This window comes from Budorcas taxicolor, chromosome 17 (assembly GCF_023091745.1).
Source record: "Budorcas taxicolor isolate Tak-1 chromosome 17, Takin1.1, whole genome shotgun sequence".
Taxonomy (NCBI): Eukaryota; Metazoa; Chordata; class Mammalia; order Artiodactyla; family Bovidae; genus Budorcas; species Budorcas taxicolor.
Genome location: NC_068926.1, coordinates 51,934,882 through 51,959,324, shown reverse-complemented (window position 1 = coordinate 51,959,324; position 24,443 = coordinate 51,934,882). Strand labels below are relative to the sequence as shown.

Below are 24,443 nucleotides of genomic sequence, written 5' to 3'. Positions count from 1 at the left end.
CTGAGTCCCTTTGCCTTCCACCTGAAACTATCACAACGTTGTTGGCTATGTTGCAATATAAAAATTAAAAGTTCAAAAAATAAAGTAAGCTATGAGCAAAAAACAACAAACAAACAACTTTTCTTAACAAAAGCAAAAATATATAGGGATAATGCCTTTATCATGTCTTAAAATGTATATAAAAAGATTGTACACATACATTTCCACAGAAGGTTCTGGAAAAGGTACAAAATAGCAAATATTTTTAAACTAAAGGATTGTTAGGTTGCTTCTCTGCAGTTTTTTGGTGAAGGCTCTTATTGGCAATCCTCTTGTCTAGGTTTTGAGCCAGAGAGGAGAGATCACTGGTTCTCGGTTTTTATGTGCAAACTCCCCATGCCATCCCTAGGGACAAGCAGGTTTTGAATCGATGTAGACCAGGTGAATGACTCATCCTCAAAAACGGTTACAAGAAAACTTTAATACGTTTAGTTCAAAGAAAGCCAGTTTCTGAGTATAGTCGCCGTGATTTAAAACATTGGATGAGTTCTGTTCTTCAAGGTGGTTAAGATTTTCCTTGGCACTCAAGGACTGTCATCCAACTTTACTAAGGCTGGTGTACTTTTCAATTAGGTCCTAGGTTTGTCACTGTGAAAAATGAAGGTCCCATCCTGGTATTTGTTACAGGCAAGAGCATCTTGCTTGCATCTGTTTGTAGAGCAGCTTCACCTGAACATCTTTATGTCACTTTTCTTTGTGGCATAATGTTCCAGTATTTTCAGGGCATTTCCTTCATGTATTTTTTCAATATCTTTTATCACAAAAGACTCTGGCCAAAAAGATGACCGTCCTGTATAAGCTGGCCCGGGAGCAGCTCTCCAAGCAACATCATTATGATTTTGGACTCAGAGCCCTGAAATCAGTATTGGTGATGGCTGGTGAACTGAAGAGAGGTTCTGCTGAGCTTCGGGAGGTAGGGGCCACATGCACTAAGTTCTCTAGGTTTTTATTTGGTTCACGGGTATTGAACGAATGCTGGAATGGAAGTGCCAGGGAGCACAGGTCAATCAAGAAAAAGCTTTCCTTTTTTTATATAGTTTTATTTGTTTAAGTCTTTCTCTTTTTTAAACTTTCGTTTTGGCTGTGCTGGGCTTCATTGCTGTATGGGCCTTTTCTCTAGGTACAGCAAGTGGGGGCTGCTCTCTAGTTGCGGTGTTGGGGTTCTCATTCCAGTGGCTTCTTTTCTTGTGGAGCATGTGCCCTAGGCCATGCAGGCTTCAGTAGTTGTGGCTCCCAGGCTCTAGAGCACAGGCCCAATAGGTGTGGCACCTGGGTCTAATTGCTCCATGTCAAGTGGGACCCTGGACCAGGAATTGAACCCCTGTCTCCTGCATTGGCAGGTGGATTCTTTACCACTGAGCTACCAGGGAAGCCCAAGAAAAAGCTTCATGCTTAGCTGTCACTTCATTTAGCTGTCTGGCCTTCCTTTGGTCTCTCCTTCATTATATCGTTCTCTTCTAATTTGACTTATTAGTTAAGTTCAGTGTCTTCACAGCACCAATGTTTGTAACACTTCAGTGATAATAATCGATCTACAATTGCAGGGTGGTGTGATGGAGGGGTGGGGAACAAAATTCTCAAGAAAGCGTGAACATGAGTGTTTTTCCTGTTTGCAATAAAAGCCAGAGGAACAGTCATGTTTCTTTCACATGGGGCTTCCTCCAAAACAGAGCTCAGTGGAGGCTGCTCTGTGGGCAACAGACTCACGTGTCTCTCCAGAAACTCTACTTGCAGTGCTCTATGTTTTATATTTCATGTAAGATTTCATTGTCTATTTCATAAGACTATTTCTAGACGAGCCCTGGGGTCTTCTGGAAACGTCTCTGAAGACCTGTGTTTCATTCCATGCAGGATGTGGTGTTGATGAGGGCCCTTCGAGACATGAACCTGCCCAAGTTCGTGTTTGAAGATGTGCCTCTCTTCCTTGGTTTGATCTCTGATCTGTTTCCTGGACTAGATTGCCCTCGGGTTCGCTACCCTGATTTCAATGATGCCGTGGAACAGGTGCTTCAGGAAAATGGCTACATCATCCTACCTGTCCAGGTAAAGTGGTGCTGAAGATGAGAGTTCTCTGACTTTCTCTGGGTCCTTTCCATTTTTTTTTTCATTAAAAAGATTTGTAAAATGCACATAAAATTTCCTGTCTTAACCATTCCCCACCCCTACCCCCATTTTTTTATTGTGATAAAGTACATACAACATAAATTCACCATCTTATCTTACATCTTATCCATTTTTAGTGATGTTAGGTATATTTATGTTGTTGTAAAACAGATCTCCAGAACTTTTGCATTTTGAAAAAGAGAAACTCTGTTCCCATTGAATAATAACTCCTTATTTCCCCCCCTCAGCCCCTGGTAACCTCCACTCTATTTGACTCCTCTGGGAATCTTATATGTGGGGAATCATACAGTATTTGTCCTTTTGTGTTTGGCTGATTTTACTCAGCATCATGTTCTCAAGGTTCATCCACGTTGTAGCATGTGTCGGAATTCCCTTCCTTTTTAAGGCCGAGCAACATGCCATTGTATGTATATAACACCTTCCGACTGGCATAATGTGATCAGATAAGTATTTTTTGGGGGGGGAGTTCGATCATCTAAGGTTTTCTTCCTCCCCTACCTTTTTCCCCCAGAGTCATACTTACAAAAAAATTAAATTAGATATTACAAATGGAATTTTGATCACCTGAAACCTGTGAGGTTGTATATGTTGTCTGTAGGCCATAAACTAATGCCCAAGTGTTCTGCTGAGGGTGTCAACTCCCCAGACTGCAGGGTCGGAATGACTGCCTCTAGATGGGCCACCTTGGGCCATCAGGCTGCCCAGAAGTTTCAGGCAGGGGGAGTGGGTACCAACCACAGACGAGAGAGCCCTCTGCAATTTTCCTGGCCTTGGTGGTTTCCTCTACAGGGAGTTGTTTAAAGAGATGTGTTTTTTGGTTGGAAATGTAAAATGGAGTAGCCACTTCAGCAAAGTCTGATGGTTCCTCAAAAAGTGAAACTTAAGAGTTACCTTGCGTGCATGCATGCTGAGTCACTTCAGTCATGTCTGACTCGTTGCAGCCCCATGGACTGTAGTCCTCCAGGCTCCTCTGTCCATGGGATTCTCCAGGCAAGAGTACTGGAGTGGGTTGTCATGCCCTCCTCTGGGGGATCTTCCCAACCCAGGGATCGAACCCAGGTCTTCTTACATCTCCTACATTGGCAAGAAAGTTCTTTACCACTGGTGCCACCTGAGAAGCCCAGAGTTACCATATGATACAGCAATTTTATTCCTAGGTATAAACCCAAGAGAAATGAGAGCGTATTTATCCACATGAAAACTTGTCCACAAATATTCATAACAGTGTTATTCATAATAGCCAAGAAGTGGAAATCATACAACAGATGCAGGGATAAACATAATGTCGTCCATCCATATAATGGAATATTATTTGGCCATAAAAAATGAGGCACTGACAAGGCTACCCTGATGTTAGTGTATAGCATGATACTAAGTGAAAGAAGCCAGACACTCAAGACTACATACTGCACGATTCCATTTCTATATTCCGTTTATATGTTGAGAATGGGCAAATCCATACAGACAGAAAGTGGGCGCTTGGAGCTGGGGGCAATGGGCTTGGTAGACACGACTAATGAGCATGTGGGTTTTATTGGGAGAGTGATGAAAATGTTCTAAAATTGAATGTCATGATGGTTTCACAAACTTTCAAATATATTAAAGCCGCTAGATTGCTGAAACACTTTAAATGGGTGAATTGTACAGTATGCAAATTCTAGCTCAATAAACCTGTTTTTAACAAGAAGGTATGTTTTAACTCAGCTGCCAATGTTTGTCTCCCAGGTGGATAAGGTGGTTCAGATGTACGAGACCATGTTGACTCGCCACACGACGATGGTGGTGGGGCCCACGGGAGGGGGCAAGTCCGTGGTCATTAACGCTCTGTGTCAGGCCCAGACCAAGTGAGTAAGGGTGTCCGTGGGGAGGGCTTGGTTGCCAGGGTGGTTTCATGGTGAGATCAGTGGCGTATTACTTCGTCCCACTTTGTACTCTGATTTCCTGGGAGATTACATTGGTCCCAAATAGCCCTCTTTAAACCCAGAGCATCCTTTTTGGGGAGGGGCATGCCTCAGGGCTTGTGGGATCTTAGTTCCCTGACTAGAGATGGGACCCTTCCCCCTGCAGTGGGAACGTGGAGTCCTAACCACTGGGCTACCAGTGAAGTCACCAAACCAGAGCATCTTAACTTGTTTCATTGCTGATTTAGTTGATATATTTTAGAAGGCAAAACAGTGAGCCTTTTGTCCATCAGGCTGTAAATAGGTTTATTTATGAAATGATTATTTCACCAGCTATCTTATAAGGATGTTTTGAAAATTAGCTTAGGTTGTATTTTCTTGACGTTCAGATTCCTTTAAAGTCAGCCAGGACCCACACCATTAGGCGACACTGTTATGGTATCAGAGTGGCCGAAAAGAAAGTCACTCCCTAAATGCCTTGTCATTGCCAGCCTTGCAATCTCTTGAAGGAAAAAGTGACCTCACACTCCTAGTATAGAATGTCACAAAGACCTGTGGTGAATCAATCAATACTCTTATACTGAAAATGAGTTTTCTGATTCTCACTTTTCTCCTAAGCAGTCACTTCCCAGGTAGCGCTAGTGGTACAGAACCCGTCTATCAGTGCAGGAGACATAGGAGACTCGGGTTTGTTCCCTGGGTCAGGAAGATCCCCTGGAGAAGGACGTAGCAACTCACTCGAGTATTCGTGCCTGGAGAATCCCATGGACAGAGGAGCCTGGTGGGCTATAGTCCATAGGGTCGCAAAGAGTCGGACACGACTGAAGCGACTTAGCACACGTGCAACACTACATTGCAGAAAGATTTCAATACATGCTGATATTCCAGCAAGAATCCAAATCAAGCCTTATAATTGTTGTGACTTTACCAGTTCTAGATAGTCTATAACATCTTTTATAGTTTATAAAAGTTTGTAAAATGAGTGTGTCATTTCTTCATATTCCTTCTTGTATTTTTCATGAGAAAATCATTGGACTGTGGCTTACTGATCGTAAGGATTTTATTCCAGAGCCATCCTGTATTTATTCTTTAATTAATTCATTGTTAGATCATTTATGAAACTATTATGTATAGATGTATCAGTATGCCACTATTATTTTTATTTACTTTATTGATTATGAACTATGGTTCATGTGAACTTTAGTTTTCTGTGGATGAATTAATCCCCCAGCACCATGGGCATTTACAGGCATTGTAGTAGGAAATACCCCTACATACCCCTACATATAAGTCTAAGTGATTTATAAAGAAGCAACTCAGGGTCTTCCCTGGTGTTTCAAAGGCTGAGACTCCAAGCTGCCAATGCAGGGGACCCAGGTTCGATCCCTGGCCAGGGAACTAGATCCTCCATGCCTCAACTAAAAGAACCCATGTGCTGCAACTAAGACCTGGTGCAGCCGAATAAATAAATAAATATCTAAAAAATAACAACGCAGAGTGGATGTCTTTCTATTAACACAAGGGATTGAACATCATGAGTTCAAAGGTTTTATGTTACCCTGATGACTGTTACCTCTTATACAGTTGTGAAATATTTACATAAATATGCCATATGCACGAATATGTAAACACACAGAGACGAAATACATATGAAGGTTAGCATCTGTTGCCCCCAAAATCAAAGCCGTGTTATCAGTTCAGACCTCGCTTATATTGGGGCCACATGTCTGGTGAAAGGTGGTTCCCTTGCCTTTGTTAGTTGCTCAGTCATGTCTGACTCTTTTTGACCCCATGGACTGTGGTCCACCAGGCTCCCCTGTCCATGGAATTCTCCAGGCAAGAATACTGGAGTGGGTTGCCATTCTCTTCTCCAGGGGATCTTCCTCATCCAGGGATTGAACTTGGGTCTCCTGCATTCACAGGCAGATTCTTTACCATCTGAGCCACCAGGAAAGCCCCCCCTTGACTTTAGTAAAAACCATTAGCAGAGAATGGGAAGCCCAGAGCAGGGTTTGGATGGTTTGCATGTTAAATTTTGGATCGGATCCAAAATCTAACCCCCTACATGAGTGGCCTGGATTGTTCTAATGCGTTGACTCTGCCTGAGTCCTGGCTGAGGCTTTTCATTCTGTGTAGGCTTGGGCTGGTGACAAAGCTGTATATCCTGAACCCCAAGGCTATGAGTGTCATAGAGCTGTATGGCATCCTGGATCCCACCACCCGAGACTGGACAGATGGGGTGCTGTCCAACATCTTCCGGGAGGTCAACAAGCCCACGGATAAGAAGGAGCGAAAGTGAGTATCTGTGTAAGGAGGGAAGAGCCTGGGTGGATTTGTAATGAATTAGCCAAAACTTACAAGTAAACAACTGATGTGTAGTACTGTAGTTTCATGCTTGGAGGCAGGTAGACTCAGGAGGCTCTGCTCGTGAAGCTCTAGGTACCACTTCAGCACTGTTTCTGTCTTATGTAATTTTTTCTCCTTGACTGCGTTGGTCCCCAGCTTACCATGGAGGAAGCTGAGGTCCAGGGAAGAGGTGGGAAGAGCTTGCCTCAAGGCCAGGGATGTGAGCTTGGGACATGATGGTTATTTTATTAGGTCAAATCTCTGGACCAAGTAGGCTGCTCTGTCTCACGTTCTGGTTAGAAAACCCTGGGAAAAGGTGTTCAACATGAATGGGGAGGTTACACCAACTTGCGTAATGGGAAGCCTTCCAGGTGCCATGGCTCATTTTTTTCCGATTGCCACAGGTATATTTTATTCGATGGTGATGTGGATGCCCTGTGGGTGGAGAACATGAATTCTGTGATGGATGACAACAAGCTGTTGACGCTGGCCAATGGCGAGCGCATTCGGCTTCAAGCGCACTGTGCCCTGCTCTTCGAGGCAAGTAGGGATGAAGAATAATTTCAAATAGAAGTCTTTATTTGAATTACAATTTGAAGTGCTTATTTTAAAAAATTTCTTGAAATATAGTTGATTTGCAATGTTGTATTTATTTCTACTGTATAGCAGAGTGATTCAATTATACATTTATATGCATTCTTTTTCATATTTTCTTGCATTATGTTTTGAATATAGTTCCCCACACTATACAGTAGGACCTTAGTGTTTATCCATTGTGTATATAATAGTTTGCCTCTGCTGACCCCAGCTCTCAGTCCTCCCCTCTCCCTACGCCCTCCTCCTTGGCACTCACAAGTCTATTCTCAGTCTGTTTCTGTTTTGTAAATAAATTCACTTGTGTCATATTTTAGATTCCACATATAACTGATATCGTATGGTATTTGTCTTTCTCTTTCTGACCTGTTTCACTTAGTATGATAATCTTTCGGGCCATCCATGTTGCTGCAGATGGCATTATTTCATTCTTTTTATGGCTGAGTCATATTCCATTGTATGTATATACCACAACTTCTTTATCCATTCATGTGTTGATGGAAATTGGCATTGTTTCCATGTCTTGGCCGTTGTAAATAGTGTTGCAGTGAACACTGGGGTGCATATATCTTTTTGAATTGTAGTTTTGTCCAGATATATTCCTAGGAGTGGGACTGCTATAGATAACACTGAGTTTGTTCATTTCTTCAGGTTGGGGATTTACAGTATGCCTCCCCTGCGACTGTGTCTCGATGTGGAATGGTTTATGTGGATCCTAAAAACTTGAAATATCAACCATACTGGAAAAAATGGGTTAATCAAATACAAAACAAGGTGAAAATTATTTCCAAAATGAACTAACAATCATTTGTATTGGTGGCTAATTGGATAAACATAACTCAGAGGGATGTTTGTCCCTGAAGGCCATGACCTTGACCTTGACCTGCCCGTGATCTTGAGCACTAAATGTTATCAGTAAGTTGGGAGACAGCATGGAAGACACCCTTATTAAATTTCCAGAAAATTCATAGCAGGTGGGATAGGTAGTGATTTTGATAGTGTAGACCAGGGGGTGACAAATTTTTTCTGTGAAAAAAATTCACAGAATTTTTTGGGCCATAGGCTTTGGGGGCCATATGGTTTCTTTTGCAACTACTCAACCCCACCATTATGGTATGAAAGCTGCCATAGTACATGAATGAGCATTGCTATGTACCAGTAAAACTTTATTTACAAAACAAGTGGCGGGCCAGATTTGGCTTATGGATTGTAGTTGGCAACCCCTCATCCAGCCAAGTCCAGTGGTTGAGAGACTTGTCTCTAGGAGGTCTCCAGCTCCTCCTGTCTTGCTCAGTTGGAAGAACACAGTGTTTGAAGGACCTAGTTTGTCACAGAATTGAGGCTCAATGGTTTCAGTTGATCTCAAACACTGTGATATGTCATAAAGCTGCTCAGAAATGTGTATTGTCTTTTTTTTTTTGCTCCCGTGGGTCTTCATTGCTGCTCATGGGCGTTCTTTAGTTGCAGTGCAAGGGCTTCTCGTTGTGGCGGCTTCTCTTGTGTGGAGCATGGGCTCTAGGGCACGTGGTTTTCACAGTTGCAACTCGTGGGCTCTAGAGACACTCAGTAGTTGTAGTGCACAGGCTTAGTTGCCCTGAGGCATGTGGGATCTTAGTTCCCCAACCAGGGATTGAACCTGCGTCCCCTGCACTGGCAGGCAGATTCTTAACCACTGGACCACCAGGGAAGTGCCATGTTTTGCCTTAATGGTAGACTTCATTGAAAGTCTCAGAGGTAAACGTGACAGTCATGTGAAGGCTGTGGCTTGACCACACCCAGGACGTCGTGACCATGCAGGAGGCAGCTCTAGAAGGACCACTAGGCTGATGGAAAATTGGAAACTAGGACACAATTACCCCAGAGAAGAGAGGAGCAAGGGGAACATGTTAGGACCATTTGAGGCACACTGTCATATGGGAGGGGCTTCCTAGGTGGCGCTAGTGGTAAAGAACCCACCTGCCAAGGCTGGAGACGCAAAAGATCCCTGGGTCAGGAAGATCCCCTGGAGGAGGCCATGGCAACCCACTCCAGTATTCTTGCCTGGAGCATCCCATGGACAAAGGAGCCTAGTGGGGCTACAGTCCATTAGGTCGCAAAGAGTCAGACATGACTGCAGAGATAGCATTCATGCATGTCAGATAGGTGATGACGCCATGCAAGCTCTATGCTCATCAGGGCCTCCATAGGGAGAGGGACCTTTCATTGCTTTATACTCTTTGTTCAATGGCTGTGGCCATGTCACTTAAATTCTCAGATAATCAGCTCTTTGCCCATCAGGTGGGACCTTTTATAGCACCTCCCTCCCAGGTGGTAGGATAGATTCTATGGCAGTGAAATTAAAGGTTTTGTGATGAAACAGAAGCATATTATAAAGGACAAATTTTTCTATAAATATATAGGTGAGTTATCAGAGTTTACTCACCAGCTCAATTTCTCATTCATGAGAAACTGTTTCTCATCCCCTCTTTTTTCAAGCACAGCTTCCCATGAACTTCTGTTGGAATAAAGGAACCCTTGGGAGTTCCCCCACCGCAGTCCAGTGGTTAAGACCCAGCACTTTCCCTGCTGAGGGCCCAGGTTGGATCCTTGTCAGTGAACTAAGATCCTGCAAGCAGCATGGCACAGTCAAAATAATAATAATAATAATCCATGATAGAAGAAGCAGACTGAAAATTAAAATAAATAGAGGAACCCTTGAGAATGCTTTGAAATTCTGCTCTTTTATAGATGGAGCAAGGTTATTTAGAGAGCCTGTTTGAGAAATATGTACCATACCTCATTGATGTGATAGTGGAAGGAATAGTGGATGGAAGACAAGGGGAGAAGCTGAAGACGATAGTTCCCCAGACAGACCTAAATATGGTAAGAAACTGTCTTTGTTAGCAAAAAGAAATTCTTCCCTAAAGAGCTTTCAAAAGGGAAGCAAAGACGTCAGATGGGTAAAATCTAACCTTGCTGGTTACTGACAAGGGAGACTCAATACTTCCTTTCATGACCACGAGCAAAACAAGATACTGGGCTCCATCTGCCCAAACCAATATGGTGGGCCATATAATTCCCATCGTTCTGAGATCTGGGGTCCCAGGATTTGTGACCGGAACTGACTCTCGTGGGGTTGTGTGGAATATATGGGCTGACCCAGGTATTTTCCTGTAACCAGGTAACCCAATTAGCCAAGATGCTGGATTCGTTACTAGAGGGAGAAATCGAGGAGCCCGATCTTCTGGAGTGCTACTTCTTAGAGGCTCTGTACTGTTCTCTGGGCTCTTGCCTCCTTGAGGATGGAAGGGCTAAATTTGATGAATGTATTAAGCGCATTGCTTCTTTGCCTACTGCTGATACAGAAGGGATATGGGCCAATCCTGGGGAACTGCCAGGTAGGAACCAAACGTAACCTGTTTTTTTGCTCAGAATGCTTCTGGTTAGGTTTTTAGAGGACGTGACCTTGCTTTTCCATATCTATGCCTGTATGGGTTTCCTAGATTGTTTGCTTCTGTAGAAGAATGTGCAGAGCACCTAGTGGCACCCTCAGGAGAAATTCAAATGCATAAACTTCAATAGCAGAAGTCTGGATCTTAGTTGCAGCACGTGCGATCTTGAGCTGAAATCTTGAAACTCTTAGTTGGGGCATGTGGGATCTAGTTCCCTGACCAGGGATTGAACCTGGGCCCCTTGCATTGGGAGTGCAGAGCCTTAGCCACTGGACCAGTAGGGAAGTCCTAAAGCCCAGTTCCTTTGGGTGGCCTTTCTTGATGAATCCAACCTTTCCCCACCTAGCTTAAGTGTTTGCTTCATTCACTCTGTTTAAGCTCTGTAAATTTTTCACATTGTGCTTGTCTTAATTTCTTCTCCTTTTAGATTCTCTGTTTTTTTTTTCTCTAAAATTCCATAGCTAATTCATCTGCTATATTCCTGAGACTTTGCACAGCAGATAATCACATGTGGATCCACAGATCGTTTGTAGGAAATCATTATATTAAGGTTTAAGTGTTTGCATGAAAAAATATGCATCCTCAAAGAAACATATATGATGAAAAGTTTGCATTCTCTAAGAACTATAGATAACACTAGGATCCTTCGTCTGTCTCTTAATGACACTTGAATATGACTTGGCAGGGAGACCCAAGTTTTATTCTGTAATCATTACCTGGGCTGTTGTTTTTAAAGCTCAAAGTAAAATGATCATAGGTCTTTCTACTAGAAAGTCATTGAGCAAATAAAAGATGTTTTAAAAGTCTGTGATCCTTGCTGGTTATACACACCGAGGAAACCAGAATTGAAAGAGACACATGTCCCCCAGTGTTCATCGCAGCACTGTTTACAATAGCTAGGACATGCAAGCAACCTAGATGTCCATCAGCAGATGAATGGATAAGAAAGTTGCGGTACATATACATAGTGGAATATTCAGTTCAGTTCAGTTCAGTCGCTCAGTCATGTCCAACTCTTTGCCACCCCATGAATCGCAGCACGCCAGGCCTCCCTGTCCATCACCAACTCCCGGAATTCACTCAAACTCACGTCCATCAGGTTGGTGATGCCATCCAGCCATCTCATCCTCTGTCATCCCCTTTTCCTCCTGCCCCCAATCCCTCCCAGCATCAGAGTCTTTTCCAATGAGTCAACTCTTTGCGTGAGGTGGCCAAAGTACTGGAGTTTCAGCTTTAGCATCATTCCTTCCAAAGAACACCCAGGACTGATCTCCTTTAGAATGGACTGGGTGCATCTCCTTGCAGTCCAAGGGACTCTAAAAGTCTTCTCCAACACCACAGTTCAAAAGCATCAATTCTTTGGCGCTCAGCTTTCTTCAGAGTCCAACTCTAAACATCCATACATGACTACTGGAAAAACCATAGCCTTGACTAGGTGGACCTTTGTTGGCAAAGTAATGTCTCTGCTTTTGAATATGCTATCTAGGTTGGTCATAACTTATGTTCCAAGGAGTAAGCGTCTTTTAATTTCATGGCTGCAGTCACCATCTGCAGTGATTTTGGGGCCCCCAAAAATAAAGTCTGACACTGTTTCCCCATCTATTTGCCATGAAGTGATGGGACGGACCAGATGCCATGATCTTCGTTTTCTGAATGTTGAGCTTTAAGCCAACTTTTTCACTCTCCACTTTCACTTTCATCAAGAGGCTTTTGAGTTCCTCTTCGCTTTCTGCCATAAGGGTGGTGTCATCTGCATATCTGAGGTTATTGATATTTCTCCTGGCAATCTTGATTCCAGCTTGTGCTTCTTCCAGCCCAGAGTTTCTCATGATGTATTCTGCATATAAGTTAAATAAGCAGGGTGACAATATACAGCCTTGATGTACTCCTTTTCCTATTTGGAACCAGTCTATTGTTCCATGTCCAGTTCTAACTGTTGCTTCCTGACCTGCTTATAGGTTTCTCAAGAGGCAGGTCAGGTGGTCTGGTATTTCCATCTCTTTTAGAATTTCCCATAGTTTATTGTGATCCACACAGTCAAAGGCTTTGGCATAGTCAATAAAGCAGAAATAGATATTTTTCTGGAACTCTCTTGCTTTTTCCATGATCCAGCAGATGTTGGCAATTTGATCTCTGGTTCCCCTGCCTTTTCTAAAACCAGCTTGAACATCAGGAAGTTCACGGTTCACGTATTGCTGAAGCCTGGTTTGGAGAATTTTGAGCATTACTTTACTAGCATGTGAGATGAGTGCAATTGTGCAGTAGTTTGAGCATTCTTTGGCATTGCCTTTCTTTGGGATTGGAATGAAAACTGACCTTTTCCAGTCCTGTGGCCACTGCTGAGTTTCCCAAATTTGCTGGCATACTGGGTGCAACACTTTCACAGCATCATCTTCTAGGATTTGAAATAGCTCAACTGGAATTCCACCTCCACTAGCTTTGTTTGTAGTGATGCTTTCTAAGGCCCACTTGACTTCACTTTCCAGGATGTCTGGCTCTAGATGAGTGATCACACCATCGTGATTATCTTGGTCATGAAGATCGTTTTTGTACAGTTTTCTGTGTATTCTTGCCACTTCTTCTTAATATCTTTTTCTTCTGTTAGGTCCATACCATTTCTGTCTTTTATCGAGCCCATCTGTGTATGAAATGTTCCCTTGGTATCTCTAATTTACTTAGCTATTAGAAAGAATGCATTTGAATCAGTTCTAATGAGGTGGATGAAACTGGAGCCTATTATACACAGTGAAGTAAGGCAGAAAGAAAAACACCAATACAGTATATTAATGCATGCATGTGGAATTTAGAAAGATAGTAACGATGACCCTATACATGAAACAGCAAAAGAGACCCAGATATAAAGAACAGACTTTTGAGACTCTGTGGGAGAAGGCAAGGGTGGGATGATTTGAGAAAACAGCATTGAAGCATGTATATTACCATATGTGAAATAGATGACCAGTCCAAGTTCAGTGCATGAAACAGGGCACTCAATGCCAGTACACTGGGACAACCCAGAGGGGTGGGATGGGGAGGGAGGTGGGAGGGGGGCTCAGGATGGGGAAAAACATGTACATCTGTGGATGATTCATGTCGGTGTATGGCAAAAACCACCACAATATTGTAAAGTAATTAGCCTCCAATTAAAATAAATAAATTAATTTTAAAAGTCTGTGGTTTTGGGACTTCCCTGGTGGCCCAGTGCCTAGGATACCATGCTCCCAATGCAGTGGGACCTGGGTTCAATCCCTGGTCAGGGAACTAGATCCCACGTACCGCAACTCAGAGTTCAATGCAGCAACTGAAGATTCCGCATGCTGTTACTAAGACCTGGAGAAGCCAGGTAAATACATGAATATATATAATTTAAAAGTCTGGGGTCTTTGGGGGGCTAGTTTTCTTGTACTTTTCCAGAACCCCGAGTCCCCTTTCTGGGGGGACCTTCCTAGTTATGCCCACTGTGCTGGCTACATGCTCCTGCAACCCTCACCCCTCACAGAGACGATGCTGATCCTGGTCTGGTCTTTCTCCCTTAGTTTGCCCTCAGCTTGAGAACTTGCATGGCCCTGTAGACAACCCACTTCCACATGCCTTCTGCATTCAGCTCCAGCATCTGGGGCCCTTGACCTCATCCTAGCCCATCGCGCTCAATACTGCTCGGTCTACGTCCTAGTCACAGCTTCCACTCCCCACCCATCGTCAGCCTCTGTGACTCCTGCCTCAGCTGGCCTCATGGGGACTATCCGCTGCCCCTCCCTGTCTTCCTACCACCTTCTGAACCTTCTAAATCCTTTTCTGCTGCCCTGTTGCTTCAGTCTCTCTTGCCTAAGTTTCCTGGCCCTCTTGCCTAATTTTGCCCTTCTGTCAAATCTGTCTGAGATAACCCAAGCCCGCCTTCTCTGCCTCCCCAGGGTTTGAATGGTACTGAGAAAATCACTATGAGGACTGAAAGTGAAAGTGTTAGTTGCTCAGTTGTGTCTGACTCTTTGTGACCCTACAGACTGTAGCCAGGCTCCTCTGTCCATGGGATTCTCCAGGCAAGAATACTGTAGTTGGTTGCCATCCCCTTGTCCAAGGGTTCTTCCCAACCCAGGGACCAAACTCCTGGCACCTCCATAAATTCAGTCTTGAACTTGAACTCCCTCTCCTATCCCCACAGGGGTAATTCATTTCCCTTTTCTCCAAATCTCCACCGGGCCCTCGCCCCTATCTCTGCAGATGACCTTCCTCCTTCCTTGAACAGGAAAAACCCACACTGTCAGACAGGAATTTTTCCAGCCCCGTCTTCTCCTGCCTCCTTTCTCAGGGGCGAGGAGACCCTCCTCTTGGCCAAGCTGAACCTGCCCTGAGCTTTGAGATCTGCCGCCTCCCACCTCCTCAGGCTCCTGGCTTCACCGGTTTTCTCCTCTGTCTTTTATATTTTCCATCTGTCCTTCTCTACCAACCCCGTCCCGCTGGCTCTTTGACATGTTCTAGTAAAGCCTTCCTAATCCTAGCCCCTTCTAGAGATATCTCTCTGCCTCTTCCTTTTTTTTTTTAAAAATTGTTTGGCTGCACTGGGTCTTAATTGTAGCACGCAGGATCTTTAGTTACAGTGTGTAGGATCTAGTTCCCCAACCAGGGATTGAACCCAGACCCCCTGCATTGGGAGCTCAGATTCTTAGCCACTGGACCACCAGGGAAGTCCCTGCCTCTTCCCTTTTAAAGCCACGTGTCCTGAAAGATTGTCCTCAAGCTACTTTCTTCTTCATCCCACCACTTCTCAACTGTCTCCTTCCCACCTCCCTTCTGCACATCTCCACCCAAACTGCTCCCAGTCAGCGCCTGCACTGCCTTCTTGTTGCCGGATCTGATAGCCTTTTCTGATCTTTGCCTCCCTGATCTTGCCCCAGTATCAGGCATGGTGCTACTTTCTGCCTTCTTAAAAATTCTTCTTCCATCCTGCTTCACTCTGGCCATGCCTGCGAAGTTTCCTTTGTTGAGTCCCCTACCTTGGCCCCTCCCTCATATCAGGATTTGGTCCTGGACCTTCTTTTCACTCTTTGTGTCCTCACTGAGCCCTTTTCACCCTGCTCACAGCTCTGACTTCCAGGCCCTTTCCTCTCTGAGCCTTATTCTGGGTTCCCTAGTTTGGTTATATTTAAATATATCTTTCTTTTCTTTCTTTCTTCTTTTTTTCCATCCATCCATATTTATCTCTCTCTATTTACCTATCCCATTGACAGAGGAGTCTGGCAGTCCCATCGGGTCACAAAAAGTTGGAATGACTAACAGTTTGGGCTTCTCTGGTGGCTCAGACTGTAAAGAATCCGTCTGCAATGCAAGAGATGTGGGTTTGATCCCTGGGTCAGGAAGGTCCCCTGGAAAATGGTATGGCTACTGACTCCAGTATTTTTGCCCGGAGAATTCCATGGACAGAGGAGCCTGGTGGGCTACAGTCCATAGGGTTGCAAAGAATCAGACATGACTGAGTGACTAACGCTTTTACTTTTCACCTATCCATCCATCCTTCCATGCATTTGTATCTGTGTATCTATGTCTATTTATATTTATTTATCCATCCATCTTTATCTGTCTCCATCTATCTGTCTGTAGCTGTCAGTTTATCCAATGCTATCCAGGGAACAAATAGCATTAGTTCATTTCAAGCATGAGCTGATTCTGTATTTCCATGTCCACAATCAAAACAAAACTGACCACTTTTTATTACAGGTCAGCTTCCAACCTTGTATGACTTTCACTTTGATTCCACACAGAAGAAATGGATACCATGGAATCAATTAGTTCCAGAGTATGTTCATTCCCACAAGAGAAGATTTGTTGACATCCTGGGTACGTGAGAACTGAAGCCTCAGTTTAAGCATATGTGGTTTTCATTCTGTGTGGAAGGGTAGAAGATCCCGCGGTCCCAGTGGAACTCTACGTCCCACCCAGAGTGCTGGTTGGGAGAAACTGAACGTGAGCCATGGGTTTTGCCAAGAGGGTGGCACTTTGGATTCCTTTTATGTGCCTCTGGACGTCTGAAGATGTCTATACCCCTCAGCTCATTTGCCTGGCAGGTGGGTCCTCCCTGCCAGGGAGGATGGCAGGGCTTGAGGTGGGTAGGATGCTCCTCTGCTTCTGCTCACCTTGCACAGACTCCCTTCTTCCCTGTAGAGCTATCTGGGCATGGGGAGGGATGCAGGAAGGAGGGAAAGAGGAATGACTAAGGTAGCATTTTGTAAGAGATGCTGCTTTGAGAGGTAGTGTTCTATGGATATTGTGTATTGAGCTGTATTTAACACGCTATTTGGATACCATGGAGGCTCAAGATATTCCGTGAAACGAATATCTGGTTTTGGTTGGTATAGAGTTCTTATAGAGTGAATCATACATGTTTTCTCAGGAACCAATAGGGATTTAAAACTGCCAGTGTAGGAGTAAGCCAGATTTGACTTGAAGGTTTGATACTGTCTTCAGAGGAAGCTGAAAAAAGTGAAAGTTTGTCGCTAAGTCGTGTCTGACTCTTTGAGACCCCATGGACTGTAGCCCCCCATGCTCCTCTGTCCATGGGACTTCCCAGGCCTGAATACTCGAGTGGGCTGCCATCGCCTCCTCCAGGGGATCTTCCTGACCCAGGGATCGAAGCTGCGTCTCCTGCTTGGCAGGCGGACTCATTACAACTGAACCACCTGGGAAGCCCTCAGAGGAAGTTGATGGTCAGGAAACAAGTCTTGATAAGTGACTTATGCAGCAGAGAACCTGGGAATTTTCAATATCCTGAGTATAAGTCAGAAATGGATATTGAAACCGTTTGCGTTTTCTACACTTGTATGTGATGATGACACAGCTGTAAAAATGTATCAAACTCCTCAAAATATACACTTAATATTGGAATGCATTTCATGGTCTGTGAATTATACCTCCATAAAGCTATTAGAAATAAACATTAGGGGTAGTAAGCACCTCCATTTATATGTTTTCAGGTCACTGCTTGGGTTTTTGCTGATGCTTCTTAAGGGATTTATGGGATCCTGGGAAACTCCAGGCTGCCCAGTGTGCACCTTATTGGTGTTTCTCTGATGCACTAATTCTTCATATGTTCTTTAGTTCATACAGTGGATACAACCCGTACTACCTGGACACTGGAACAAATGGTTAAGATTAGGCAACCTGTTCTTTTGGTTGGTGAATCTGGTACATCCAAGACAGCCACTACCCACAACTTCCTGAAAAACCTGAATGAAGAGACTAATGTAAGTCATTATTTGTATCTATGGGCAAATAACAACTTACCCCAACACAAAGCAGTTCATACAGCAAATACTATCTCACAGTTTCTGCAGATCTGGAATCTGGGGGTGGCTCAGCTGGTGGTTCTAGCCCAGGCTCTTTCATGAGATGGCACAGTTGACCAGGGCTGAGGTCATCTGAAGGCTTGAGTATGGCTGGGGGAATCCTCTTTTGAGATGTTCGGTTTCAGTTCCCCACCATGTGAGCCTCTCCAAGCACCCTGGTGTGCTCCTTTACTTTTTCCTGAAGATTATTTATTCACTTATCTATTTCACGGCTGCACTGGTTCTTTGTTGCTGCGCGCGAGCTCTCTCTACTGCGGCAGCAGCGGCTGCTCTCTAGTTCAGGTGCGTGGACTCCCTCATCGCAGTGGCTCCTCTTGTTGTGGAACACAGGTTTTAGGATCTGCAGGCTTGGTAGTTGCGGTGCATGGGCTTAGTTGCCCCACAGCGTGTGGGATCTTAGTTCCCCAACCAGGGATCGAACCTGTGTCCTTTGCATTGGCAGGCAGATTCTTAACCACTGCACCTGCTGTTGTCCTCTTGACCTGGCAGCTGACTTCCCTCAGAGTGAATGTCCAGAGGTAGAAAAGCAGATGCTACAACGCTTTGTATGATCCAGGAAACCACACCCCATCACGCTTGCCACATTTTGTGGCTCACAGAGGCCCTACTGTGGCCCACTCTGATGCAGCATAGGAGGGAGCTACACAGGGTGTGGGTACCTGGAGGTGAGGGTGATTGGGGTCGTCTTGAAGGCTGGCAGTTACATTCCTCATCACCATCTTGTGGTTTTTCATTTCCTTCCTCCAGTCACGTGCCAGGTGTGGGAGGGTTTGGGTACTCCAGTGCAAACGACAGTGAACAAAGCTGTTAAGGTCCAACCTCATTAAGAGGGGACCCAGACATGAAAATGAATCATGCGTGGAACGTGATTGTGCAGGACATGCCAGGTGCGCCGAGACGTTAGGAAGGAGGGTCCCTGCGTTTCTCCTTTCTGTGTACTCCGAGTGGTCCTACATGGCCCACCTGCTCACTGTTGCAACTCTCCTGGTTTTAAACAATTTTTATTTAACTTTTTAAAATTTGCAGCATGTGGGATCTTTAGTTGTGGCATGTCGGATCTAGTTCCATGACCAGGGATCCAATCTGGGCCCCCTGCATTGGGAGCTCAGAGGCTTAGCCAGCAGCCGATCAGGGAGTGCTAGTGCTCAGTCGTGTCTGACTCTTTGCGACCCTACGGACTGTAGCCCGCCAGGCTCCTCTGTGCATGAGATTCTCCAGGCAAGAATACTGGAGTGGGTTGCCATTTCCTCCTCCAGAAGATCTTCCCGACCCAGGGATTGAACCCGCATCTCTTACTATTGGCAGGCGGGTTCTTTACCACTAGCGCCACCTGAGAGGCCCCATTCCCTACTTCATGTTTTATTACCAAGTAAAGACTCTTATCTCCTCCAAGAAGCTGCCCGTGATTTTCGGGACGTCCAGCTGTCACATACTCGTCCCCAGTCCACACACTTATTCAGTTCCTTTCTAACGTTGTCCACCTTTGAAGTTCTTGATGCTGATTCTGGCCTTCTGGAACCTCCAAGCGGAGAAAAGCTTCCCACTGCTTTCCTCTCTGACTCTTCCTCACGCCTGTGCTACACGTGGCAGAGGGGCTCTGGGAGATCTTGTGGCCCTCCGGGGTAGGGAGTGTCAGCCTGGGTATGTGATGGGCACATAATGGTTGAGGGCAGGGTTGGGCCTTGCTGCCCCCAAATGGATAAGTCAAGCTCAATTGTACTGGGGTGTGCAAGCATGGCTATTTAGCTTTAAGAATGCCATTGTGGAGGGCACTTGAGGAATGGGCCTACAAGTTTATGGAGTTGGGCAAAGAAAACTTGACTTCAGTAGCCCCACCCCCACCAGCCTCTGTGCTCCTCTCCACCGAGACTCAGCAGCTGGTGCTCATAGGTCCAACAAGACACATCCACGGACTTTCTGCACAGTTCAGTGGTTAGGACTCCACGCTTTCACCACGGAGGTTCAATTCCTGGTCAGGGAACTAAAATCTGGCAAGCCTCAAGGTGAGACAAAAAAAGAAAGACACATCCAAACATGTTCACAACAAAGACATGTGTGTTTATTCTCCGATGTTCGGGTCAGCTACACCTGCGCTCATGGGCACCTAGGAGAAGGGTGTTCTCTAAGGCAGTGGTTCCTTTTTATTTCTTTATATTTTTGGTTGCACTGGGTCTTTGTTGCTGCGTGCGTGCTTTCTCTAGTTGTGGCAAGCAGGGGCTACTCTCTAGTGATGCACAAGGCTTCTCACTGTGGTGGTTTCTCTTGTTGCAGAGCATGGGCTCCAGGCACATGGGCTTAATTGCTCTGAGGCATGTGGGACCTTAGTTCCCTGACCAGGGATAGAACTCATGTCCCCTGCGTTGGCAAGTGGATTCTTAACCACTGGACCCTCGGGGAAGTCCCACAGGGGTTCTTAAAGTGTGGTCCCTGGACCTGCAGCATAAGCATCACCTGAAAACTTGCTTAAACTGGGACCTACTGAATCGGAAACTCTAAAGATGGGAACCCATTGGGCTGAGGGGCAAGATCCTTCCAGGTGGTTCTGATGCATAATTAAATATGGGAGCCACTGATCAATTATCTGTCATTAATTGCTCCAAAAAGGGTGAGGGAGAAACCCCAAGTACATGTGCATGAAAATGTCCACCCCACAGAGGGATCAGGGGCCCTCTGTCACCCTTCTCTCAGCAGTTCCTTCCAAGGACTAATCAGTGGTTGTTTTTGTTCTTTTTTTTAAAATTTTTTTATTGAAGTATAGTTGATTTACAGTGTTGTGTTAATTACTGCTATACAGCAAGATGACTCCATTTTATATATACATATATAGTTTATATGTGTTTATATACACACATATATATACATGTATAGTTTCTTTATACAGGCTTCTCTGGTGGCTCAGACGGTAAAGAATCTGCCAGCAATACAGGAGACTCGGGTTTGATCCCTGGGTCAGAAAGATCCCCTGGAGAAGGGAATGGCAACCCACTCCAGTATTCTTGCCTGGAGAATTCCATGGGCAGAGGATCCTGGGGGGCTACAGTCCACGGGATCGCAGAGAGTTGGACACGACTGAGCAATTAACAGACAAACACACATATATATATGTGCACTTTGTTTTTCAATACTCTTTTCCACTGTGGTTTGATCACAGGATATTGAATATAGTTCCCTGGGCTGTATAGTAGGACTTTGTTGTTTATGCATTCAGTATATACCAGTTTGCATCTGCTAATCCCATGTTTGTGCTCTGTTTGACTTATTTATTAAGATGTAGCAGGCATGATAGTAATTTATATTTGAATATTGCTTTGTCATTTTGAAAATACTTTGATATATTTCATCTCATGTGATAAAAATCACTCTGTGAAGTAGTCCAAGTAAGTGTCATTAAAATAATCTTTCAGATGAGAAAAAGGAAGCTCTGAAAGCTTAACCAATGGTTCTGAGGTCAACTGGTTAGAACTGTGTAGGGCCAGTGCCTCTCTCCCCTGACCAATCCACATTGCTCCCCAGTCCACACTGTTCACCTGGCAACTAGTTATTGCCTCTTATAACCTGCCATAATGAAAGAGGAATTCTTGCTTTAGCGTTAAGTAGCTTACAATCAAATATTTCATGTAGGTACCATGAAAAAAGACCGTGTTTTAGAATTATCTCTTTCTGTTTCAGATTGTGTTAATGGTCAGTTTCTCCTCCCGCACCACTTCCATGGATATCCAAAGAAATTTAGAAGCCAACGTGGAAAAACGAACCAAAGACACTTATGGCCCACCCATGGGAAAACGCCTCCTGGTGTTCATGGATGACATGAACATGCCGAAGGTTGGTGAGGCCGAGGGGGTAGGGTGGGGGGCAGTGGCGGGACCATTTAATGGGTCTCTGTGAACGTGAAAGCATCTGTCTTTTATTCTTCACAGTGTCTGTAGGGCCAGGTTATAGAGAGTCAGCTTAGGGGGCCATGCGACTGGAGGGACTCTTTCCTTAGATGCGTTCCTTAGTTTCTCCAAGGATTAAAGCAGGCAGCTTCTGAACTATATTCAGTGTATATAGTTCAGTGTATGTTTGAATAAGTGGTTCCAGATGAGCTATACTTTAGATAATGATACTGTTCTCAGTCCTGTACACCTGGGAAGCCAGGCGGTGCAGTGGTAAAGAATCTAACTGCCATTGCAGTAGATGCAGGAGACGTGGGTTCAATCCCTGGGTCAGTGAGATACCCTGGAGTAGGAAGTCGCAACCCACTCCGGTATTCTTGCCTGGGGAATCCCATGGAAAGAGGAGCCTTACAGGCTACAGCCCATGGGGTCATAAAAGAGTCAGATATGACTGAGTGCCATACATGGGAAGTGTAAGGGCAGGCACTTCCTAAGAATTCCTCTAGATTTACCAAGGAAAGGGAATGTTCACAGGCGCCATGAGTTTGTTTCTGGGGCTAGAGCCTAAGAGGTGCAAAGCACTGGGATTTTTCTTAGTACTGGGATTGAAATTTATTATCATGTCTGCAGAACCATTCCCCCCAAAGAAGACACCAAAAATGTGTCTTCTAGATGGACTGTTTACAAAGCCAGGATCCATGCGTCCATCCATGCATGCAGGCATCCATGCATCCATCCATCCTTCTCTCCATCCATCCGTCTATCCATGCATCCATCCATCTGTCCATCCATCCATGCATCTATCCATCTATTCATCCATCCATCTATCCATCCATCCATGCATCTATCCATCTATCCATACATCCATCCCTGCATTTATTCACCCATGTTTATATCCATGCATACACCCATCCATCTAGGCATCTATCAATCTATGCATCCAGCCATCCATCCATACACTTGTTTATCCATCTATCCATCCAGTTGACATATTTATTGAGCATCTCCTATGGGGACTGGTGCTGTGAAGTGATGAACAAAATATATGTAGTTCCTGCCTTCAGGGAGTTTACAATCTAGAGAGGGACACAGATTTTAAAAAAAACAACTACAAATGAATATACAGAACTGCAAACTTTGAGAAGCCCAGTGAAACTCAAACCAGAGCACTCTGAGAGGGTGAAAGGAGAGATGGGATTTAGCTGAAATGAAAGTGAAAGTGTAAGTCGATCAGTCGTGTCCGACTCTTTGTGACCCCATGGACTATACAGTCCATAGAATTCTCTAGGCCAGAATACTGGAGTGAGTAGCCTTTCCCTTCTCTAGGGGATTTAGTTAAGATGGTCAGCAAAGGTATTTCTGGGCTCTGCTTTACAATAACACTGTTTTTCCTTTTCTTTAAAACAATTGAGGTGGATGAATATGGCACACAGCAGCCAATTGCCCTGCTGAAACTGCTCTTGGAAAAAGGCTTCTTGTACGACCGGGGGAAGGAGCTGAACTGTAAAAGCATCCGCGACCTCGGCTTTATTGCTGCGATGGGGAAAGCCGGAGGAGGCCGCAACGAAGTCGATCCAAGATTTACTTCACTCTTCAGTGTCTTCAACATTCCCTTTCCTTCTGAGAAGTCTTTGCACTTAATTTATTCCTCCATCCTCAAAGGCCACACCACGGTAAATTTTTTTTTTTTTTTACATATACATGAATCTATTCTTTTTTTCCCTTTTATTTAAAAAAATTTTTCTTTACTCATGTATTTTTGACCATGCTGGGTTTTCATCACTGCGTGCTGGCTTTCTCTAGTTGCAGCAAGTAGGGTCTTCTATTGTTGAGGAGCGCGGGCCCTAGGGTGCATGGGCTTCATCAGCTGCTATGAGGCATGTGGGATATTCCTGGACCAGAGATCGAACCTATATTCCTGCATTGGCAGGCAGATTCTTTACCATTGGACCACCAGGGAAGTCCTATTCTCTTTTTATCTCCTTCAAACTTTTAACTTTTTCGTTTGTATTGGGGTATAGCTGATTAACAATGTTGTGGCAGTTTCAGAAGAACAGATGAAGGGACTCAGCCATACATATACATGTATCCATTCTTTCCCAAACCCTTCTCCCATCCAGGCTGCCACATAACATGGAATGAAGTTCCATGTGCTATCCAGCAGGTCCTTGTTGGTTATCCATTTTGAATATAGCAATATGTACCTGACCTGCTGCTGCTGCTGCTAAGCCGCTTCAGTCGTGTCCGACTCTGTGCGACCGGAAGTCCTATTCTTTTTCAAATTCTTCTCCCACTTAGGCTGTGGGTAACTTGACTTAATTACACGTCTAAACCAGAGGGCCTGGTGTTGGGTAGAAACTTGGTAACAATATATGCATTTGACACAGCAAGCACAAGGCCTAGAGCCCATGGTGCTTTTAGAAGCCCATGAACATGGTTGAATTTCTTCCAAAATCAGAAGAAAGGAATCAATCTAATCCAGCCTAGATTATATTCATCTTTATGCCAAGTTAATCATAATATATATAAGATAATATATTTAATTATAAGTAAGTAATAAAAGAATATATAAATGTATATGTATATATAAGTAATATATTTTTATGGAGGAAGGGGCCCATGGGTTCATGGAAATCATGGTGTGGCCCTGAGTTACATAGGCTACCTTGAGTGACAGCAAGGAACCAACTATAGGATGTGGGCTCTGGAGTCAGTACCCGTTCTGCTTCTTGGGCGAGTCCCTGGAGCTCTCTGCTATGCCCATCCTCATCCAGAATAGGGAAGTGATGCTGGTAC

General features: G+C 44.5%; 1 protein-coding gene across 1 annotated transcript in view; it reads left to right on the top strand.

Moving 5' to 3' along the window:
* DNAH10 (dynein axonemal heavy chain 10) overlaps window positions 1–24,443 on the top strand; it is a 159,102-nt gene that overhangs the window by 74,501 nt on the left and 60,158 nt on the right. The window contains exons 36-47 of the mRNA XM_052654682.1: window positions 806–952; window positions 1,891–2,082; window positions 3,889–4,007; window positions 6,201–6,359; window positions 6,815–6,950; window positions 7,656–7,778; window positions 9,732–9,866; window positions 10,165–10,381; window positions 16,148–16,267; window positions 17,525–17,670; window positions 21,442–21,594; window positions 23,060–23,320. Of these exons, the coding sequence (XP_052510642.1) occupies window positions 806–952; window positions 1,891–2,082; window positions 3,889–4,007; window positions 6,201–6,359; window positions 6,815–6,950; window positions 7,656–7,778; window positions 9,732–9,866; window positions 10,165–10,381; window positions 16,148–16,267; window positions 17,525–17,670; window positions 21,442–21,594; window positions 23,060–23,320 (1,908 nt within the window). The remainder of the gene's footprint in view (window positions 1–805; window positions 953–1,890; window positions 2,083–3,888; window positions 4,008–6,200; window positions 6,360–6,814; window positions 6,951–7,655; window positions 7,779–9,731; window positions 9,867–10,164; window positions 10,382–16,147; window positions 16,268–17,524; window positions 17,671–21,441; window positions 21,595–23,059; window positions 23,321–24,443) is intronic.